This window comes from Polyodon spathula, chromosome 10 (genome assembly GCF_017654505.1).
Source record: "Polyodon spathula isolate WHYD16114869_AA chromosome 10, ASM1765450v1, whole genome shotgun sequence".
In the NCBI taxonomy this organism is placed as follows: domain Eukaryota; kingdom Metazoa; phylum Chordata; class Actinopteri; order Acipenseriformes; family Polyodontidae; genus Polyodon; species Polyodon spathula.
In genome coordinates, this window is record NC_054543.1 from 13,796,977 (window position 1) to 13,816,743 (window position 19,767).

Sequence of the window (19,767 nt, forward strand, 5' to 3'; positions counted from 1 at the left end):
GTGTGTGTGTGTGTGTGTGTGTGTATATGTATATATATATATATATATATATATATATATATATATATATATATATATATATATATATATGTTATTGGAGGAGTTGCCTTTCTGAATAAATTTAATTAAAAGTATTTCAAAAAAGGAGTTGATGGCTTCTCGCATCAGTCATTTTTTAAAGAGTCACTATAGTTCTATCGTTTCCCGTTGAAGATGAAGACGTTCCAATTTCCAGATATTAAACTGTTAGTTAAGCATTTTTATTTTAAAGTCATGAAATTGCTCTATAATAATCGAAAATTAGGACCAAACCTATTTGAACCAAATGACATTTGCTGATGCCAAAATGAAAAGTCTGCATACTAATACAATTCTTAGCTCAAATGGAGAACTGAGTGCACTTTTTAATGGACAGTTTAGCATCTTTTGTGTCAAAGTAACAATACACTGTATATTATCACTCTAATTGGGCATTGGGCAATGCCTTTATTGCTATGCATGCTATGATTTTACCAAAGTATATCAGAGTGAGGTTTTATAAGGGTAACAAGGGTGTTTATTGTGTTTGTATCAGTGATTGCAATTCTCTCAATCACATTTCAGATACACAGTTAAAGTCATAATGTATATAATAATCTGGTTGAATCAACTGCATGTGGGAATCAAAAACTGCATTTCCTTTACTAATCACCCAGTACAAACTGACTCTAATTAAATAAGTTTGTTATTCTTTATTGTATAGATTACACTACATACTTGTATATACTATAGATAAACATACACAAGTTTAATAACTTTGCTATTCCAAGGAAACAGATTAAAAATCCAACTAAAAAATGTGTCCAGTATTGTATTCTTATAATGTATAATAAATGTGTAGGTAAATAAAATATAACAATGACAAAAATGCATTTATAATCTTACTATCTAACATTTAAAAAAATGAAACACTCAATAGATAAGTTGGACAAAAATAAGAAGTCATTACCATTATAGCAGTACACAACTTTGACAAAAAGGGATTGTATGCGATCAGCAGTCTGGCTAAGACTGATCTGATGATCTTCACAGCTTAATACTGTCACCATTTTTTTTTTTTCCAGATCATATATAAATTACTCACGTATTAAAACCAAAAAGAGGAGTATATGATTAAAAGTTGGTGGCATTTAGATCTGACAGTGTTTAGATCTGGATCCCTACATCCCCTTCTGGCCCTGTGGTCACATAACTCATGGATTCTCTTGCAACTCTTTGCATACGAAAAAAGGGGCCTAAAAGTCATACTTTCACTGTGAAGATTACACTGTTTACCAAGTAACAAAACATTATAAAGCAATTCAAATTACATACAAATTGAAATCTTTAAAATAAACAAAAAACAAAGTGCAAGAAAAGCCATCGATATACTTATGCAACAACATGTGTTACATTGGATTACTTTTTCTTTTTTAAAAAGGCATTCACATGCTGTATAGGCTTACAAAATGCAATAATAAACAATATAATGAGACGATGTACAGATAATATTTCTACATTTTGTAAGCGATGTGCAAGAACATAAGCACATTTTAAAGTGCAGGTAAAAATAAGCATTATTACATGAATCATACATAATAAACCAATACCATTATGTTTCATCTGTTAGGATATCTAATGAAGATTCAGTTAAAAACCTTTGATAGTTATCAAAACTATTGGGGACATATTTTCAAAGCATTTATTCCAGTCTTTAATTAACCCCTGTTGTTTGAAAAGTAAAACAACTTAATTTTACAAAACTTGAACCAAACAAGTGGTATAATTTAGCTCTCACAGTATTATGATTCTCATATTGTAACATTCACATGATTTTTTTTTTCTATTTTCATAAAACAGGTGTTAATTAAAGAATAGAGGAAATGCTCTGAGGATATGGCCCTACTTTTTGCAGTCAGCAAAGTACTTTGGCATTTCACCTCTGCATTTCAATTCAATGAAAGGCGCAGGTCACAAAGAGCACTCAGATATTCATCATTGCCAGGGTCATGCAGGATAGCATTCTCATAGCATTCGATCGCTTCGAGTCTCTCATTGTTCATTTGATGAGCGAAGCCCAGAATACCATAGGCTTCCCCGTCTTTTGAATTCTTAGCAATCCGTCTTTCTGCTATATTTTTTAGCTTCCTGTAGCACCTTATTTGTTCTGGGTTGTTATTTTGAATTTTGAGCCCATCTTTGTAGCACTGAACAGCAAGAGATTCAGATCTGTTGTGGTACATCTGGAAATCTCCATAATAGAGATAAAATGCCTGCAAATTTTCAGACTTGATATTTGGCATTTTAAGTATCTCCTCAAATAAATCTTCTGCCTTTTTGTTACTTCTGGATTCTGCATACATACTTGCCAGATCTAACTGCGCATAATAAAAAGATGGCTTCTGCTTGGTTACTTTTTCCAGGTGAAAAATGCACATTCTGACAAGTTTGTTAATCTCAGTGCTGTCTTGGAACTGCTTCTTCTGCCCTTTCAACTTGAATATTTTCCTTTTATAACAGAGACTTATCTGATGGTGTAGAAATCCTGAATTTGGTGTATGTTCCAGTGCCTTCATTAACAGTTCCAGGGATTTATCAAGAGACCCGTGTTTTCTGAAAAACTTTGCCACGTATCGAGTAACATGGGGGTTATCTGGTGACAGCTTCAGAGCTTGCTCCACTAACTTCAAGGCTTCCTCATTTTGTTTATACTCCCCAAGTTTCAGCCCCAGGAGTACCATGATCTGTGTATTCTCCGGGTGTAACTTGAGTGCATGTCTTAGCTGTTTGAGGGCAGTCGAGTCATCAGCACAGACACCTTCTATTTCAAAACTCTCGATGCGATATAGAACAATGGCATAACCAGCATTCCACTCCGTCTCATTGGGCTCTTCTTCAAGAGCCTTTTTGAAACATTCTTTTGCTCTCTCATAATATTTCTTGGAGTACTTCAAATAGGACCATCCCTTTTCCCCGTACACAGCAGGAAGGAGGACACTGTAGCGGGAGGCTTTGTTGGGGAACTTCTTGAAAATGTCTTCCAGCTTCTCCAGGTAGCTCTGAGCTTTGGTGAGCTTGCCCATGTGATAATACAACCAGGCAAAGTTTCCATATGTAACAATAATCAGCTCTTCAAATTCATGTTCATTGGTAGTCTTTGCAAGTTCTTCAGCTTTCTCTAGGTATTTTTCTGCTTCTTCGTTAAAATCTTCCAGGTGCTTCACGTAAGCCAGTTGGTTGTATGAGCACACAATCCCCCTGTCCTTCCCGAGGTTCAATTGTACCTGTTCTTCCAGTCTTTCTTTTAAGTCATCGAGGTCTGTGTCTTCCTTGTTAAAACTCCATGTAAAGTGACACTCCAGCTGTAACAGTTTGGTTTTCAAAGCATTTTCTTGGTTTGAACTGTAAATCATAAAAAAATAGTTTAGGTCCAGTGGAATAAAGTTATAACAGAATTACATGACATTGCCTATAAAACATATCTTTATTTTTTAGTTCCTTTATATGGAACAATCGGGAACTGAGTTGTGTCACTGGGACTGTGTTTGTTTTCACTGACAGCAGACCATGACAAAACCGATTAGAATTCTGTCAGAACTTGCTATGAAAAGGAAGTTACCAAATTAACTTTACATTTGAACAATAGTGTTACACTTTAAAATACAGCGCAGAGGGAGGTCAATTACTGTCACTCATCCAGTAGGTGAAGAAATGTATAATTTAATTGCACAACAAGATGATACAAATATTCATCTGCAAGCTTCAATATCTGAGTAATGTGCAGTTGCTGATAGTTGCCCAGTTTTAGTTTTATATAAAGTTTTTTTCTGTTGTTGTAACTGTTCTTCAGTTCTCAGAAAACAATTGACTATATTTGCCACACGTTTTTTTTGTTGTTGTTGTTTTTTTAAAAAAAAACAAGGTAGTTAATTATTTTATCAGCTCATGCAAAATGTAGTGGTGTCATATTACCAGGACAATTGTGTATGTACACTTGTGTATGATTACCCAGGTAGCAGGCTAACATTGACTCAACGTTGACAAAAAGGTTAACAACATCGGCGAATAAAAGGTTAACAACAAAAGCCCTCAGCGGCTTTTAGTCCGGGTACTTCCTGGTGCCCAAAAGGGACGGCTGTTTCAGACCAATTATGGACCTCAGAGTCCTCAACGTATTGCTCAAACAGAGGAAGTTCAACAAGTTGACAGCACAGCGTATCCTCCAGTCCGTCCAACCAGGCAAATGGTTCACATCGATCGACCTGCAAGACGTTTATTTTCACGTCCCGATCTGCGCTTCGCCTTTCAAGGCAACGTATACGAATTCTGCATGCTGCCATTTGGCCTCTCGCTGGCGCCCCGCACATTTTCAAAGTGCATGGATGCAGCACTGGCTCCACTCAGGCTGCGGGGTATTCGGATTCTAAACTATCTGGACGATTGGTTGGTTTGCGCACAGTCAAAAGCACGCACAGAGACGCACACAAAACAGGTCATAGATTATTTGGCGAAGTTAGGGCTCTCAGTACATCAACAGAAGAGCAACTTCGTACCGACTCAGTCCACTGTGTTCTTGGGGATCAAACTGAACTCTGTGAGCATGCTTGCCTCACTTTCGGAAAGCAGGATTCGGTCGTTGGAGACCACGCTCTCCTGCAGGTCAAAACATATCAACGGTTGTTGGGGCTGATGGCAGCCACCTCGAGAATCCTTCCACTAGGGCTGCTGAGTATGCGCCCGCTTCAAGCCTGGGTGAATACGCTCAAGGTGCACCCGGTCCAAGATCGGTACCGGCTGGTGCGAGTGGGTTCCATATCAACACTGCAAATTGGTTATTCAGACAACGTTGATTTAACCTTCTTTCAGTGAGCAAAATGGTGTTGAATCAATGTCGGATTTTAACGTTGAATCAATGTTAGCCTGCTGTCTGGGTACCTACTAAACGTACACTTGAATTTATGATGCATATTAAGAAAATATTAACATTCAAATCATATTATTATTATTATTATTATTATTATTATTATTATTATTATTATCAACATGCCGCTTTAAAAGTGTGAGCCTTTAGTCATTTTTCCATAGCTGTGCCCTACAAGGTTTAAGCAAGAAACTAAATATATTACATTGCGATCATAAATATTGTTTACTTACTGCATTATGAACACCGGAACCTCAAGGAATCGCTTCTGTCTTTATTCTCATCTGCTGAGGCTGAAGTGAGCACAGTGCTGTTTGCCTTTAATTTATAGCGAACCCACTGAAGCCGTGTCCTGACCAAAACATCCAGAAACGAAACTGGAAAGTGAAACCAGAGTCAACATTACAAAAACACAAACAAACAAAACAAACACAAAAAACCCCCAGCTGATTGGCTTGTGCTGCCTGAGTCACTGTATTTTTGGAATATTGCCAGTTTAGGTTCTTGGGAAACGAAACTTAGCAGCGAAATTAAGTATCTGTAGACGAGATCAAACTGGATGCAGTGATAGCGCGTCATTCTTTACTGTATGCAGACAACCAAATACAGATTTCAATAGAACATATTTACACTAAGAATAAAGTATATGTGTGTCATAAAATAGTCAGTGAAGGCAAATGCTCAGCCTGACAGCAGAATTGTTCTTGTTTGAGCCCCCTGGAGACTCAGAGCAGGACTGCAGTTTTAAATAAATAAATAAATAATGGAAACACATACATACATACATACATACATACATACATACATACATACATTAATTAATTAATTAATTAACCATTCAAAACAATGAGAGAATGGCAGGATGAGCAAGCTGAAGGGGTTCTGTGGTTGAGTCCCGTGATGAGTGGCTCTGCCTAAAGGCCCAAGACCAGCTGCCTGGCCAATGGCCAGATGGACCCCTCTGCTTCTAAAGCTACCTGGGACGATGGTTTGGACGCCCTTCTTGCATGCTTGGAGGACCAAGATTGGTGCCTCGCCTGTGGAGAGCTGTCCAGCACCCAAAAAGTGGGAGCTGTCTCCAGCGCCCAATAAGAGGGAGCCATCTCCACTGCACAATAAGAGGGAGCAATCACCAGCGCCCCAGAAGCAAGAGCCGTCTCCAGAGCCCCAGAAGAAATAGCTGTCTCCAGCACCACAAGGAGATGCCCCGCTGTCTCCAGTGCCACAGGAAGAAGCCCTACTGTCTCCAGTGCCACAGGGAGAAGTCCCGCTGTCTCCAGTGCCACAGGGAGAATCCCCACTGTCTACTCTGCTAGCGTTGCCACTACCAGCATTGCCATGGCTGGCGTGCCCAGCGCTGCTCTCAGCCTTGTTGCTGCTGGCATTGCCACTGCTGGCTGCACATCCGGAGGAGCCAGTATTTCCGCTGTCAGCTTTGGCGCTGCCAGTGTTACTACTACCAGCATTGCCAATGCACTTTAACCATGGTCACACTGGCAGTGGCGCGGGGCATGTAGTTCCAATGATTTATCTACAGACCCTTTCAGTCTGAAAAACTTTGCTACATATCGAATTACAGGAGCACCATGATAACTGTGTTTTCTGGATCTAGCTCTAGTGAACGTATCAACTGTTTTAGTGCATAACCTATGTTCTGCTCCTACTCATCAGGCTCTAATTTGAGAGCCTTTTGAAACATTTTGCTCTGTCATAATTATGCTTGTCAGAAACCTTTGAGAAGGTTGATCCCTTTTCCCCACACAAAGTAAGGAGGAAGGTCTTTGGGGAACTTCTTGCAAATGTCTTCCTGCTTCTCTAGGTAGCTCTGGGCTTTAGTGAGCTCACCCAGTTTTCATAGTTTCCACAGTTACATGTATAAACAAAGATATATTTATACAGGGTATTTATGTTACTGAAGGAGACAAAGGAGTATTGTTTAATATAATATAGAAATGCAAATAATATACAAAGCTGACTGGGAAGTAAAGTCAAATTGCATTCTGACCATAGATTTCTTTGAATAAGATAATTTGTTGTCGTTTCTAATGGTTTTGTAACAGGGAGTTTGTATCAGAAGGAAACGACGTCTTGTTAAGATTGGTTACACTGCTTAATCACTTTTGCTTATGTAGGTGCTAGGATTGAAGTTTGGTTGAAATCCTCGCTCCAGAGTATACAAACAACTAAACATAAACCTATACTTTGCAATGTATGTCTATTTATACATGTTACGTCTGCGTACAATGGCAATCGAAGCTGCCAAGTACTTTAGCTCTAGTTCTGTAAACTTATCAAGTGCTTTTTTCTATTTAAAACATATAGTCAGTATAAATTCCAGACATTAGAATAACCATTGTGGGTTTTGCACTGCAACACAAATATCTAGCTAACCACACCCTGCAGTGTCAGCTGTTACCATCACCACACAAGTAATTACTCAAAGCCAGATATTGTTCAATGAATGATTTGAGGCTTCAAAAGTGGGTGGAACATAATTGCAAAATTCTTGTTTTGATGACATAAGTACAAAAAAAAGTTAAAAAAAATAAAAATACCCACACAGTCCATTTTATAAATCCAAATCAACTGATTTGAATCGCATAACACTCAGAGAGGTGCAGGCTTATGTCATATACAATCATCTATTAGGTTCTTACTCCATGAGGATGATTGGAAATGATGAATAACTCCCAACTCCCACTTTGCAACTGGTCCCCTGCAACCCTCGTTGAAGGGATGCTGCAGGAGAATAGACTGAGATCCAATTTAAATAACTGACGTGGTTTTTAATTACAATGCATTCAGAAAGGGAAACTGTTGTCAGGACCAAACCACATTATATATAGAGGATACTGACTGATCGTTTGTGGTATATGGTTTTTATTCACCACAGGAGGATGTTAAAGTAAATTACAAGCCCCGACAGGGGCAAGTGGTTTATGAAAGGACATACACCAAAGAGGAATAAAAACCATATACCACGAACGATCATTCAGTATTCTGTTTATACCACAAGTATATATTTAATATAAACAACAATAAAATGTATACATTTTTATATTAAATCAACCAATTCAGGGATTATATATTGTGATGGGGTCTTCAATGAACAGTTTAAGTTGTATGGCAGCATTATTAAGCATTCCTATATATGCATTGTTTATGCATTTATAAACTGAACACAATGTTACTTCTGTACATTTCTGTTGTGGTTTCATTAATGATAAAAATGTAAGTTATTTCTAATGTGAACAACAAAGATTTTTGTTTTGACCCGAAAGTTAATTGGTCAAAATATCATTTACGTACAACGCTATTTACCATTTTTCCATGATAAGTTAATACAGTCCCAGTTATTCATATACAATTATAATAATAATCAAATTATTGTGCCTGTATAGTTTGCACGTTAATGGAAATGAAAACTAACCAGACCAGTTTATTTGAGTGTTTTTCTAAGAAAACAATGTGTTATATTAATTATACACATCTGAGATGGGGTTAAAACACGTCCTTGCTAAACACGTGTGCAGTGTGACCACAGTTAATTGTTTGATTGTTATTTAGTTCTGGCCACATACTATAAAAGCATTGAGAGGCTGTACCTATGCCATTACACTACCTCAACCATGTTTAACACTGGACATGATGAATGTTTGAAACATATTGCTTTCTTGGTGAAAAATGCGATGTACATATTTTCAATTTTCCATTTACCGTACTTAATATTTTTGTCTAAAGAAATTCATTGTAACTTCATAATGGACCTGAATTTGTTGTTACATCATGTATTTAGTGTTCCGCATTTTCGTTTTTTATCTTAAAAAAAAAGGCCCTTAAAAAGCTCAAATAAAATGTTCCGGATTTTTATTTAGTCCCTATATTAAAACAGGGATAAAATCGATAAACTTGTATTTAGTTTTTTAGCTGAATCATCAATAAAAATCGAGGGGTAGGGATGGGGAGTGGGGTTGGGGGGATGTTGGGATGTTGGGGGGGGCGTAGTATCTACAGAAGGTATAAACATGACATCAGCTTAAAACAAGCCAGGTTTATTCATAAATAGAAAATAAAATTGGCAGAACTGGGTGGTGCAAGCCATCGGGAGATGCGTCAAAAATCACAATGGACATTTCCATCAATGCATTCCATAAGTCTGGAGCGTCACCAAGGGAGGTGAGATTATTACTAAAGAAGCAGTTCTGTAAAAAAAAAAAAAAAGGCTAGAACATTTTAAATTTTAAATTTAGTGAATGACACGAAATAAAATAAATAAAACACAAAAGAGCATAGGTACACCACACACTAAAAAAAGGAAACAGTTCGGGGAATAACACTGGCTTGAAACAGCTAATTTGATTATTATTATTGGTCAACATTATTACAACAAAGAAGCTTCATTTTACACAAATACGAAACCAGTGTTTGGCGCTCCCCATCACTTTGACTAAAATTACGGTGAAATAAAGAAAGATAGACATACCATCAATTTCCAGTTGTTCTGCTATTTCTTACCATGTGGTGTCCTTATTTTTATTGTCTTTATAACCACGAACACTGTCATCATAAACATTTAATTTTTTTGTAATGTCTTTATAACCACGAACACTGTCATCATAATCATTTTATTTTTTTGCACAGCAAGGCGGCTAGTTCCTTCTGAAGTACCGAGGCCTGGAGAGGATTTGTCACGAAAGTATTTGTGATACCTTGAAAGGGAGGAGGTCCCAAGCGGAAGTGAAGTGCTTAACTGTTTTGCACGGTGGCGAGCACCCAGGTGTCTGAGGTGTAAACCCGCCAGTACTGCAGCTGTTGTGCCGAAAATGCCTCCTGGTGCGCTGGTGTTTGGGCTGGCCACAGCCTGCGTTCCCGCTGCCTGCTGGGTGGGCCTGGTTGTTCGCTGCTGGTGTGCTCTGTAGGCTATGCCTTAGGTCACCCAGCGGAGCCGTGAAGACTGGAACTGTCCTGGTGACTGTCTACGTCAGAGGAGCTCACCAGAAGTTTGACATGCTCCATGCGGGAGCGAGGAGAGGGAGCAACGCGGCCACCTGCCGGGACGCATCACATTCACAGTGGGATCTCTGCAGCATCTCCTCTACCCAAAGGTGACCCTGGCTTGCGACAACCACAGCAATCAAGCTAGCTAGGCTCCAGCCAAGAGCCAAGATCAGAGATCTGCAGAAGCGTGCTGGACAGGAGACTTAGTTCCGTGGCCACCAGCTCAGGGAGCAGGCCCGGGAAGGCCGGGAACTTTTTAGGGCGAGGAGCCATCGCCTGCATCCTGAAAATGGACCGGTGGCATCCAGGAGACCTGCAGGAAAGTTGCAGCGCATCCCATCAGTGCTGAAACTGAGCTAGACAATGGGAGAGTGCTTGCTTCCGAGGCTACCTTGACGCCAAGTTCTTCCTCAGCAGGGGGTTCAAGCTCCCCTAGCCACTATAGAAAGCGTGTCCTCTTGCACCAGCTGGGATGCCTCTTCCCACCCAGCCTGATCTCCCCTGGGGGAGGGGTGTATGGCAATTGGGTCAGTAACTGAGCTGGGACTGCGGCCATGGGCTGGCTCCTGGACCTGGGCTTTTGGGTGCATACCAAGCTTCTTGTGCACAGAGTACCATGCACTACATGCACTGTGTACTGTGCAGCACCGTGCATTCGTGCACAAGCGCTGTAGCAGTAGACACCAAGCACTGTGCATACCAAGCACAGCACGCACAGAATACAGAGAGCAATATGTGATCGATCGTAGAAATAATAACACTTATGTGTAAAGTCGGGCTCTCTCTAAATAAATCTAGGTGACTCGTGTTTAAAAATACAATCGTTTTAAAGAGAGAAGGTTTCAAATAGGAACAAAAGCAGATTTTATATTATACAGAGATGGGATAAGTCGCTACCGGAACTCTTTGGCTTTCCATGATGCACCGGATACACAGGGAGGACGGAAGAAAAGTCGGCGTTAACAATCTTGTGTATTCTTGTGGTCGGACACCTGGGACCTCTTCCACTGTTCCCATAGCAATCAGCGTCTGGGGTAAAAATCAGAAGCTGGTTATTTTGGTTTATTGTTGTTACTGCAGTGATTCAAACAGGTCAAAAACAGCACCTTTGTATCTTTCATTGCCTGGTAATAATAATAATAATAATAATAATAATAATAATAATAATAATAATAATAATAATAATAATAATAATCAGAGGTAGATGTGCAGTAGAGAGTAGATAGTAGTAAAGAGAAATATCTGATTTGTACTTAGTAGAGATACTAGTATGAACAATTAAAATTACAAGATATTGAAAAAGACACCTAGTCGAAACATTTGTCCTTGAATTTCAATTTCTTTTAGTATTTCTTAAGGTAGAGCATATTATAAGGACACACTTGTGAAACGTTTATTCAGGATAACATTTAAGTTGCACATCAGCAAATTTTGTGATCTCAGCAGCTGGCTATTCAGAATTTTTTTTTTCTTCAGAAAATAAAGATTGCACTCTCTCAGACAAATTCCAGAAGTTTATTTGATCATTTCCACTTTAAAAAACAATACAATGACATTTTGACCACTAGGTCTGCATCAGATTGAGTAAAGTCTTCATACAAGTCACTCAAATGGAGTAACAAAGTATGAATTAGTTATATCACAGTTAGAATTATAACAATTTCAGTGATTCAAATCATCACATCATTAAAACAAAATACCATTATTGATTAAACATCTCTTTAATCATTAAAAGCATATAAGCAATGACAGAGGCCAGTTACGTTGACCTATTAGTCAATTCATATCACAGTTAGAACAAAGAACCATTTTAAATTATATAATTCATCTCTATAATGATTACAAGCTAGTAAACAATGATGAAAATCTGTGGGTCAATCCACATCACATAATTAGGACATAGTATCATTTTCAATTATACATTTTGCTGTTATTCATCCAAACAGTAGCATCTCTTTAACATGTAAAATCGATGAGTATGTTGTCATGTCACAATCAGAAAATAACAAAACAGGGATACTAAGAAATATTCCCACCACTGTCGTTGAATTTTAATTTCTTTTTAGTACAGTATTTTTTTTTAAGGTCGAGAATATTATAGGGACACATTTGTGAAATGTTTATACAGTGCATTTTTCACTGCAATGTTACACGCAGGTCAGAAACAGCACACCTGTATCTTTCATTGCCTGGGTCAAACTGCAATGCCTTCTCATAGCACTTGACAGCTTGTGGTATCTTGTCTCTGAGTGCATGAGCTGAACCCAAAATGGCAAAACCTTCTGCATCACGTGGATTCCTTTTAATACGTGTTTCAGCAATTTTTTGTAGCTGAGCATAACATTGATTGCCTCGTGAAGATTTATTTTGGATCTGTAACCCAATTTTATAGTGTTTAATAGCATCAGGCTCTGATTTTTTCTGATAATACTGGAAGCCCCCAAAACAAAGATGTAATGCCTGTATATCATCAAGCCACATAATTGACATGTCAAATAACCTCTGATATATATCTTCTGCTTTTGTCATCTTGTTAGATTCTGCATACATTTGTGCCAGATCTAACTGAGCTTGAATGTTTGATGGTTTCATCCTAACAACCTTTTCAAATTGTAAAATGCTTAATTTCAAAAATTCCTCAGCCTCTTTGGGGTCTTGATTCCACTTGCCTTGGAATTTATCGATTTTGGATCTGTAGGCAAGTCCTAATTGATAGTTTAGAGAATAAGAATCTGGAGCTACTTGCAACGCCTTTTCTAATATCTCCAAGGATTTGTCTGGTAAGCCATGGTTTCTGAAAAACCTTGCTGCATGTCCAGTAACATGGGGGTTATGTTGTGACAGCTTCAGAGCTTGATTCACTAATTTCAGGGCTTCCTCATTTTGTTCATAAAGCTGCAGTTTTATTCCCAGGTGTACCATGAGAACTGGGTTTTCTGGATCTAGCTCTACAGCATGTTTTAACTGTTTTAGTGCAACTGAGTCTTCAGCACAAACTGAAGGTCCAAACATTTCAAGACGGTACAGCACAATGGCATAATCACCATTCCACTCCTTCTTATTGGGCTCTTTCTCAAGAGCCCTTTCAAAACATTCTTTTGCTATCTTATAATGTTTATTGTAACAAACCTTCAAAAAGGACCATCCCTTTTCCCCATACACAGCAGGAAGGAGGACACTGTAGCGGGAGGCTGTGGGGAACTTCTTGCAAATGTCTTCCAGCTTCTCCAGGTAGTTGTCAGCTTTGGTAAGCTCACCCATGTGATAATGTACCCAAGCAAAGTTTCCATAAGTAACAATGACCAGCTTCTCAAATTCATCTTCATGGTCCTTCTTTGTTATCTCTTCAGCTTGTTCTAAAAGGTTTAGGGCTTCTTCATTAAAACCTTTCAGGTGCTTCACATAAGCAAGGTAATTGTAGAGTTTTCCCTTATATTTCTCCAAGGAGAATTGAATATTTTCATGTATTGCCATTTCCAAATCCTTAATCTTCATTTCTTCCTTTTTCAAACCCCATGTGAAGTGACACTCTAGTTGAAGCAGTTTGTCGTGCAGGGTATTTTGTGAGCTGAAAGAAATTACAAGATAAAGATGATGATGAAATGCAATATTATAATTACTCTTTTCAGAAGAAAGAAGTATTTAATATTAACTATATTGACATTGTTGTACAGAATCCATGTGTTTTTGTGTATATGGATCTCTGAAAGCTGCTTATACACTGAGTCCCCAGAAAGTAGTAAGTAAGCTATGTAAAATTTAGCCACGCCCTTCAGTTATTAACTGAAAAAATAAACATTGCTTTGGTACAGAGCTTTGACGTCTTAAGCATACATTTCTATATTAAAAGAATAACTGCACACAATCCACCTTACAAACACACTCCACCTTCAAACACAGTCCAAACATATGCCTACATATTTGTATCAACTCCTAAATGAGAAAACTATGAGAAATGTTATCTACAACAGATTTCAACTTAACAGATATGGGGCCATATTTTCAAAGCGTTTCCTTCATTCTTCAATTAACTCCTATTTTTTAAAGGAGAAAAATCCTGTTTATGTTACAAAATGAAAAAACAAAACAACTTTAAACTGTTCAAGAGAACTTGAAATATATAACTTCGTTTTTGGGTTCTAGTTTTGCAAAATGAACAGGTGTGTTAACACTTTCAAAAAAAGGAAGTTAATTAAAGACTGGGGTAAACACTTTGAAAATATACAATATAAAACACATTTTTGTTTATATTGCAACCTTCACTCCATGGTACCCCAGAGTGCTGTACAAAGTTAAAAACAAAACAAAATATATCAATAAATAATACATTCCAGTTACAACCAACTATATAAAAGCACATTAAAAAAAAAAAAAAAAAAACTTTTTCAGTTTAGACTTAAAAGAATCCAGTGTTCAATCTGCCTAATAGTAACTAGAATAGAGCTCCACAAACGAGGCACACAACAGCAGAAAGCTCTGGTGCCAGTGGATTTACTCAACTTTTTGAACCAACTAAAAGTTCTACATTTTATGACCTCAAAGAACGAGTAGGAATATACAGAGTTAGTAGTTTTTGGACATAAGATGTCCTAAACCCATGATTTGATTATAGCAAAGTACTTACCCCATTATTATGATTACGAATGACAAGACCTTCAGTGATTTCTTTAATTCGTTACCTACTCATGCAGCAGGAAAACAGACAGCGGTCTCAGTTATACTGATAAATGATATCAGCTTTTAGTTTTGAGCTATATATGCAGACTGCTTATCAATCAGCACTCTAAAACAAATAGATACTGTAAACAATACTGTACTGTACACACTGCGTTTACCCTCTTTCTGTATCATCTTATTAAAATGTATCAATGGACAACATTATTTTAAATGTACTTTGAACAGAGCCATGCACAGTACAGTTTCTGAAGAACAGAAACTGCTGTTGGAAACCAACATGTGAAACCAAACAAAGTACATGGAAGCAGAGACCAGTAGTCAGAGGCCAGTCAAGCCAGTCAAGCAATGTAAAGGACATACTGAAAACTAAAATGCATATCATTGTAAATATCAACGGGGGGGGGGCTTTCATTTTCAAACAAGAAATGCATTTCTAGCCCTGTAGATCACATTCGTTTGGGAAGCCCATACTCTCAGTGTAGTGTTCATACTGTATGATGATAGTGTTGATACAAACTGATTATACAGAACTGTTACTGTAAAAGCCCTTGTAACGATCATAAAGTGACCTGCTATAGACTGTTGTCAATGAAGTTAAAAGTTGGTAGTTTTGGTAAAGTGGCTTAGTGAATGTTTACAATAAAGGAAGAAAGTTCATGGGCCTGATTTGCAGAGATACATTAATATGTATATTATTTCCACCCTTAAATTAATAACAAAATAGCATTTTGCCAATAGGCATTTCTTCAGATTACTATAGGATACAGAATGACAGTCCTGCTTTCAGGTTTAAAGAAAACAATGCAAATAAAGCTGACAGATAACACTATGTAACACAATTTTTGTTCCTGGGTAGTAAGTGTTATTTTCTAATTGCTTATGCCTCAAAAGTATAGAAAATGGCTATTATTCCCCACAAACTTTGCTTTTGTGACCAGGACAGTGATATTTTGAAACTTACCTATTTCCAATGAGAAAACGGGCGAATTTGTGTCTTTTCGTTCACATAAAGTCAGAAAAAAACAACATATGAATCCAAATTAACATGTATTTATACTAAAGTAATACAAAAATGACTACAAAAGATTTAGAAGTGAGTAGTTTTTCGAGATTTACGATTATACTGTAAATCACTTTCACGAATCAGCCCCCAAATGTAGTCTCCCATCATGTTCTCGTTATACTGTCCTTGGTAGTGGCGTTCAAAGTCCAGTATATCCTGGTGGAAGCGCTCGCCTTGCTCCTCCGAGTACGCTCCCATGTTCTCCTTGAATTTATCAAGATGAGCATCAAGGATATGGACTTTGAGGGACATCCTGAAGGTACTTGAAGGCTGCCGACTCCTTATCTAGAGCTCTGACAAATTGTTTCATAAGGCCCAATTTGATGTGCAGTGGTGGCATCAGCACCTTCCGGGGGTCCAACAGTGGCTCCCACTTGACGTTGTTCCTCCCCACAGAGAACTCGGTCCGCTGTGGACAGTCCCGCCTGTGGTAGTGCGCCTTGGTGTCCCTGCTGTCCCAAAGGCAAAGATAGCAGGGAAACTTGGTAAAACCGCCTTGGAGACCCATCAGGAATGCCACCATTTTTAAGTCTCCTATGACCTCCCAGCCATACTCATCATACTTCAAGGTGTCCAGCAAGGTCTTGATGCTGTTGTAATCCTCTTTGAGGTGCACCGAGTGAGCCAGGGGAAGAGACGGGTACTTGTTACCATTATGGAGCAGCACGGCTTTGAGGTTCCTGGATGAGCTGTCAATGAAGAGGCGCCACTCATTCTGGTTACAGGCGATTCCGATTGCCTCGAACAGACTGGTCACATTGTGGCAGAAGCAGAGCCCATCTTGACGGGTGAGAAGCTGGAAAAAGGTTGGTGACGCTTCCTCTGATCTGTGACTTACACACTTTCATCCAACAAGTTCCACTGCTTGAGCCTAGACGTCAAAAGCTCGGCATTGGACTTGGTGAGACCAAGATCTCTAATCAAGTCGTTGAGGTCTTTTTGGTTGGGGTAGTATGGGTTTCTCTCCTCAGCTCCACCTCTGAAATTGTCATCTGGATCTACAACGTCTTCCTCGCTCTCTGACTTGCTGCTCTCTTCTAAAGACGGCTGCTCTCTCTCCGGAGGAGTGGGTACGGGGAGCTCATGGCAGTGTGGCACCGGGGCGATGGATGAAGGAAGGTCCGGATACGTGATAGCAGGTGCATTCTTGCCAGTCCGACGTTTGGAAGGGTCCACCATGCAGAAGTAGCAGTTGCTTGAGTGGTCAGTGGGTTCCCGCCAAATTCTTGGGATAGCGAACTTCATGGCTCTCTTTTCCCCTCTGTACCATCCTACAAAAATACATTTATTTCACCCATGACTAATGTGTAAGAGATTCTCGCAACATTTTTCATATATGATATATTTTTTCAGTAACATTGAAAATTGTAAAACATTTTAAAATTAAAAACTTTTACAATTTTAAAAATTTTAACAAATTTTATAACATAAAATTCCGAGCAACAATTGTCCATCTTACCTTCCAGAGTTTTTTTGCAGTGCTCGCTGGTGATATGAGGTGCCCAGGGTTTGTCTTGATCCCCGACAGGCATGCCGAAATATGCCTTGTAGGCCTCACACATCTTAGCAGATGCTTCCACGGAGTACTTTTTCGCTCTTGTCTTGATAAATTGGCCGCAGACATAGCAAAATGCGTCTGCCGGATGCTTGCAGCCTCTTGATGCCATCTCAGAAAAATGCAGATATGTATCCATTTAGGCAGCTGGAACTAAACTGAACTGGTGGGCTTAAGGCCCCTGTATTTATACTACTATTTATATTACTGGAAAGTTCTAGAAAGTTCTAGAAGTTACTCCAAGTTTACTCAGCACTGAATCTATCTGGGATGTTCTGGAAAATAAGTAAATTTCAAAATATCACTGTGCTGGTCACAAAAGCAAAGTTTATGGGGAATAATAGTCATTTTCTATACTTTTGAGGCATAAGCAATTAGGAAATAACACTTACTACCCAGGAACAAACAACAAAAAAATTAAAAAAATTGTTACACGGTGTAATTAATCAGAGTCGATGGTAAGCACACTGATTCATGGTGATTGGTACACTGAAAACCCTATTTGATGATCTACACAGTAGCAGTATGTGTATTTAGATTTACAGCATTTTTATATATATATATATATATATATATATATATATATATACACACACACACACAACACACACACACACACACCCACACACTTTGTTTTTTTAATCAGCAGCTTTATGTTTATCACCTGACTCCTGTGTCCTTCATATTGGATTATTAAAAGGATACCACCTGGATTTGAGGACGATTTGTTTATGTTAATTAGCTATTTTGTTTCAGTACCTGGCAATCCACTGTAATGCTTTTTAAAAAAGTATTTAACTAATAACCATCACAGGTAAAAACTTTTTTTTTTATGAATAAGGAAGCATCTAAATAATCCTCAGTGAAAAACATGCTTCTGCAGCACAGATACGAAGCTTGTTTATGACAATGCTGTCTAGGTCGGAAAGAAATCCAACTTGCAACTCTGCCAATTTCAGCTTTCCATAAAACGAAACTTTGAAGGTCAAGTACAATACACTTGCAGCACTCGTAACACAGGCCCGCCCGAACTATGGGCCGCAGGCCAAATCTGGCAGTCACACTTGGTTTGGCCCGTCGAGGGGTACCATAAAAATTAATTTTGAATAAAGCGTTAAAAAATACGATTTGTTTAGTTTTCAGTTCGGAATTACGTTAAATGAAATGTAATGTGTATGACAAAGTTTTTGTTTCCATTATTATTAAAATGCGAAATGTTTTAATTGTACAAACCTCCCCTTGAATCTACTGTAAATAGTCTCGTCTTTGTTTGAGCGAGATCGCACTTCTGATGAGGCTGTTGCCCGCAGGACCGAATCATCCCAGTTTCGAGGGTCGCACGTAATGCCCATTGCCCATTCGAATACGATGTGTTAAGCTCGTACTTCAATATTGAAAAAGCCGGCGGTTCTACGAGTAGCTCCAGCAGTGATATTAAAAAAAAAATTGCGCATATAGAATAGAGCCTGAAAGCTCAAAACCAGGCGATACTACCAGAATATTGAAAAAAAAAAAAAAAAAAAAAAAATGAAACAGCTGGGAGAGTATCTCACAAGCTAGTAGTGCACAAGAGCTCAAACTGGATGTGAAAGATTATGTTTATGTCATGATGTCGATAATTTAGTTTAAGTGCGTTGTGTAAAAGGACAACAGTAATAATAATCATAATTATAATAATATAGTAATCGCGTTTTATTTTTGAGTATTATTTAAGGCAGGGTCAGTAATGGTATTTATAAAGTTGCACTGTTATAAAATGTAAAATACTGTCAAACATTTAAGCACATTTATGTGTGTCTGTTTATTTTTCAAAAGATAATGGACTAAGGGAAGATATTGGGGATTGTAGAAAGAATTTTGGATTTACCTGTAAACAAAAAATACAGAACCCTTTTGACTTTATTAGACATATTCAACTTGTTATTCTGCACCTCTACCAAAGAGTACCTTGCATAAGGTGCCTTACATGAGCATACATTGTTATCTTTATTATTTAAGTATATTGCACAGTTTATATTAAAGCAAAAGCTTAATAGAGTAAATATATAACCTTACACCTGCAAATGACAGCAGTAGTAACTCCATTATAATTGTCTGAGTAAGTTGGGGTTTTTGGTCCTACGGCTTAAGTCTAACTTGGTAAATAGACTACCGAGCATTAAAGTTTGTGCGCCCTTGTCGTAACGCATGCTATGCTCTAATTGTGGCAGTGTGCCCTGCCCATGTGTGTGTTATGTATTGTGTTACGTGTGGTGTGTTATTGTTGGTGTATAGATATTGGTATACGGGATATGAGTCTGTGTAGCAGGAATGATTTAAAATATATAGTTGTATTTAGGCACGAGGATTGCATAATCACTCCACGTGCAGATAAAGTATGTAATAGTATGTGAGCACGGGATTGCACAAATTAGTTCAAGTGCTGGGATTCCAGTGAATAATTAAGTAGTAATTGAATCAAGGCACCACAGTATATATAGATGCACGTTTTACTCACCCGGGGTTGTGAGTCCTGGGTGAAAGAACGGGAGAGTG

The 19,767-nt window shown here is 38.2% G+C and overlaps 2 protein-coding genes across 2 annotated transcripts; both read right to left on the minus strand.

Moving 5' to 3' along the window:
- Positions 1-716: 716 nt before the first annotated feature.
- LOC121322091 (interferon-induced protein with tetratricopeptide repeats 5-like) lies at positions 717-5,323 on the minus strand. The gene is made up of 2 exons (XM_041261605.1): positions 5,173-5,323; positions 717-3,420 (listed from the first exon to the last, which is right to left on the minus strand). Exons 1-2 carry the CDS (start codon positions 5,175-5,177, stop codon positions 1,968-1,970), a joined length of 1,458 nt encoding a protein of 485 aa, XP_041117539.1. The 5' UTR covers positions 5,178-5,323; the 3' UTR covers positions 717-1,967.
- A 4,548-nt stretch (positions 5,324-9,871) lies between these two features.
- Positions 9,872-13,432, minus strand: LOC121321661 (interferon-induced protein with tetratricopeptide repeats 1B-like). Its single transcript, XM_041260656.1, has 2 exons — positions 12,607-13,432; positions 9,872-9,987 (listed from the first exon to the last, which is right to left on the minus strand). Exons 1-2 carry the CDS (start codon positions 13,430-13,432, stop codon positions 9,872-9,874), a joined length of 942 nt encoding a protein of 313 aa, XP_041116590.1.
- Between the last annotated feature and the right edge of the window lie 6,335 nt (positions 13,433-19,767).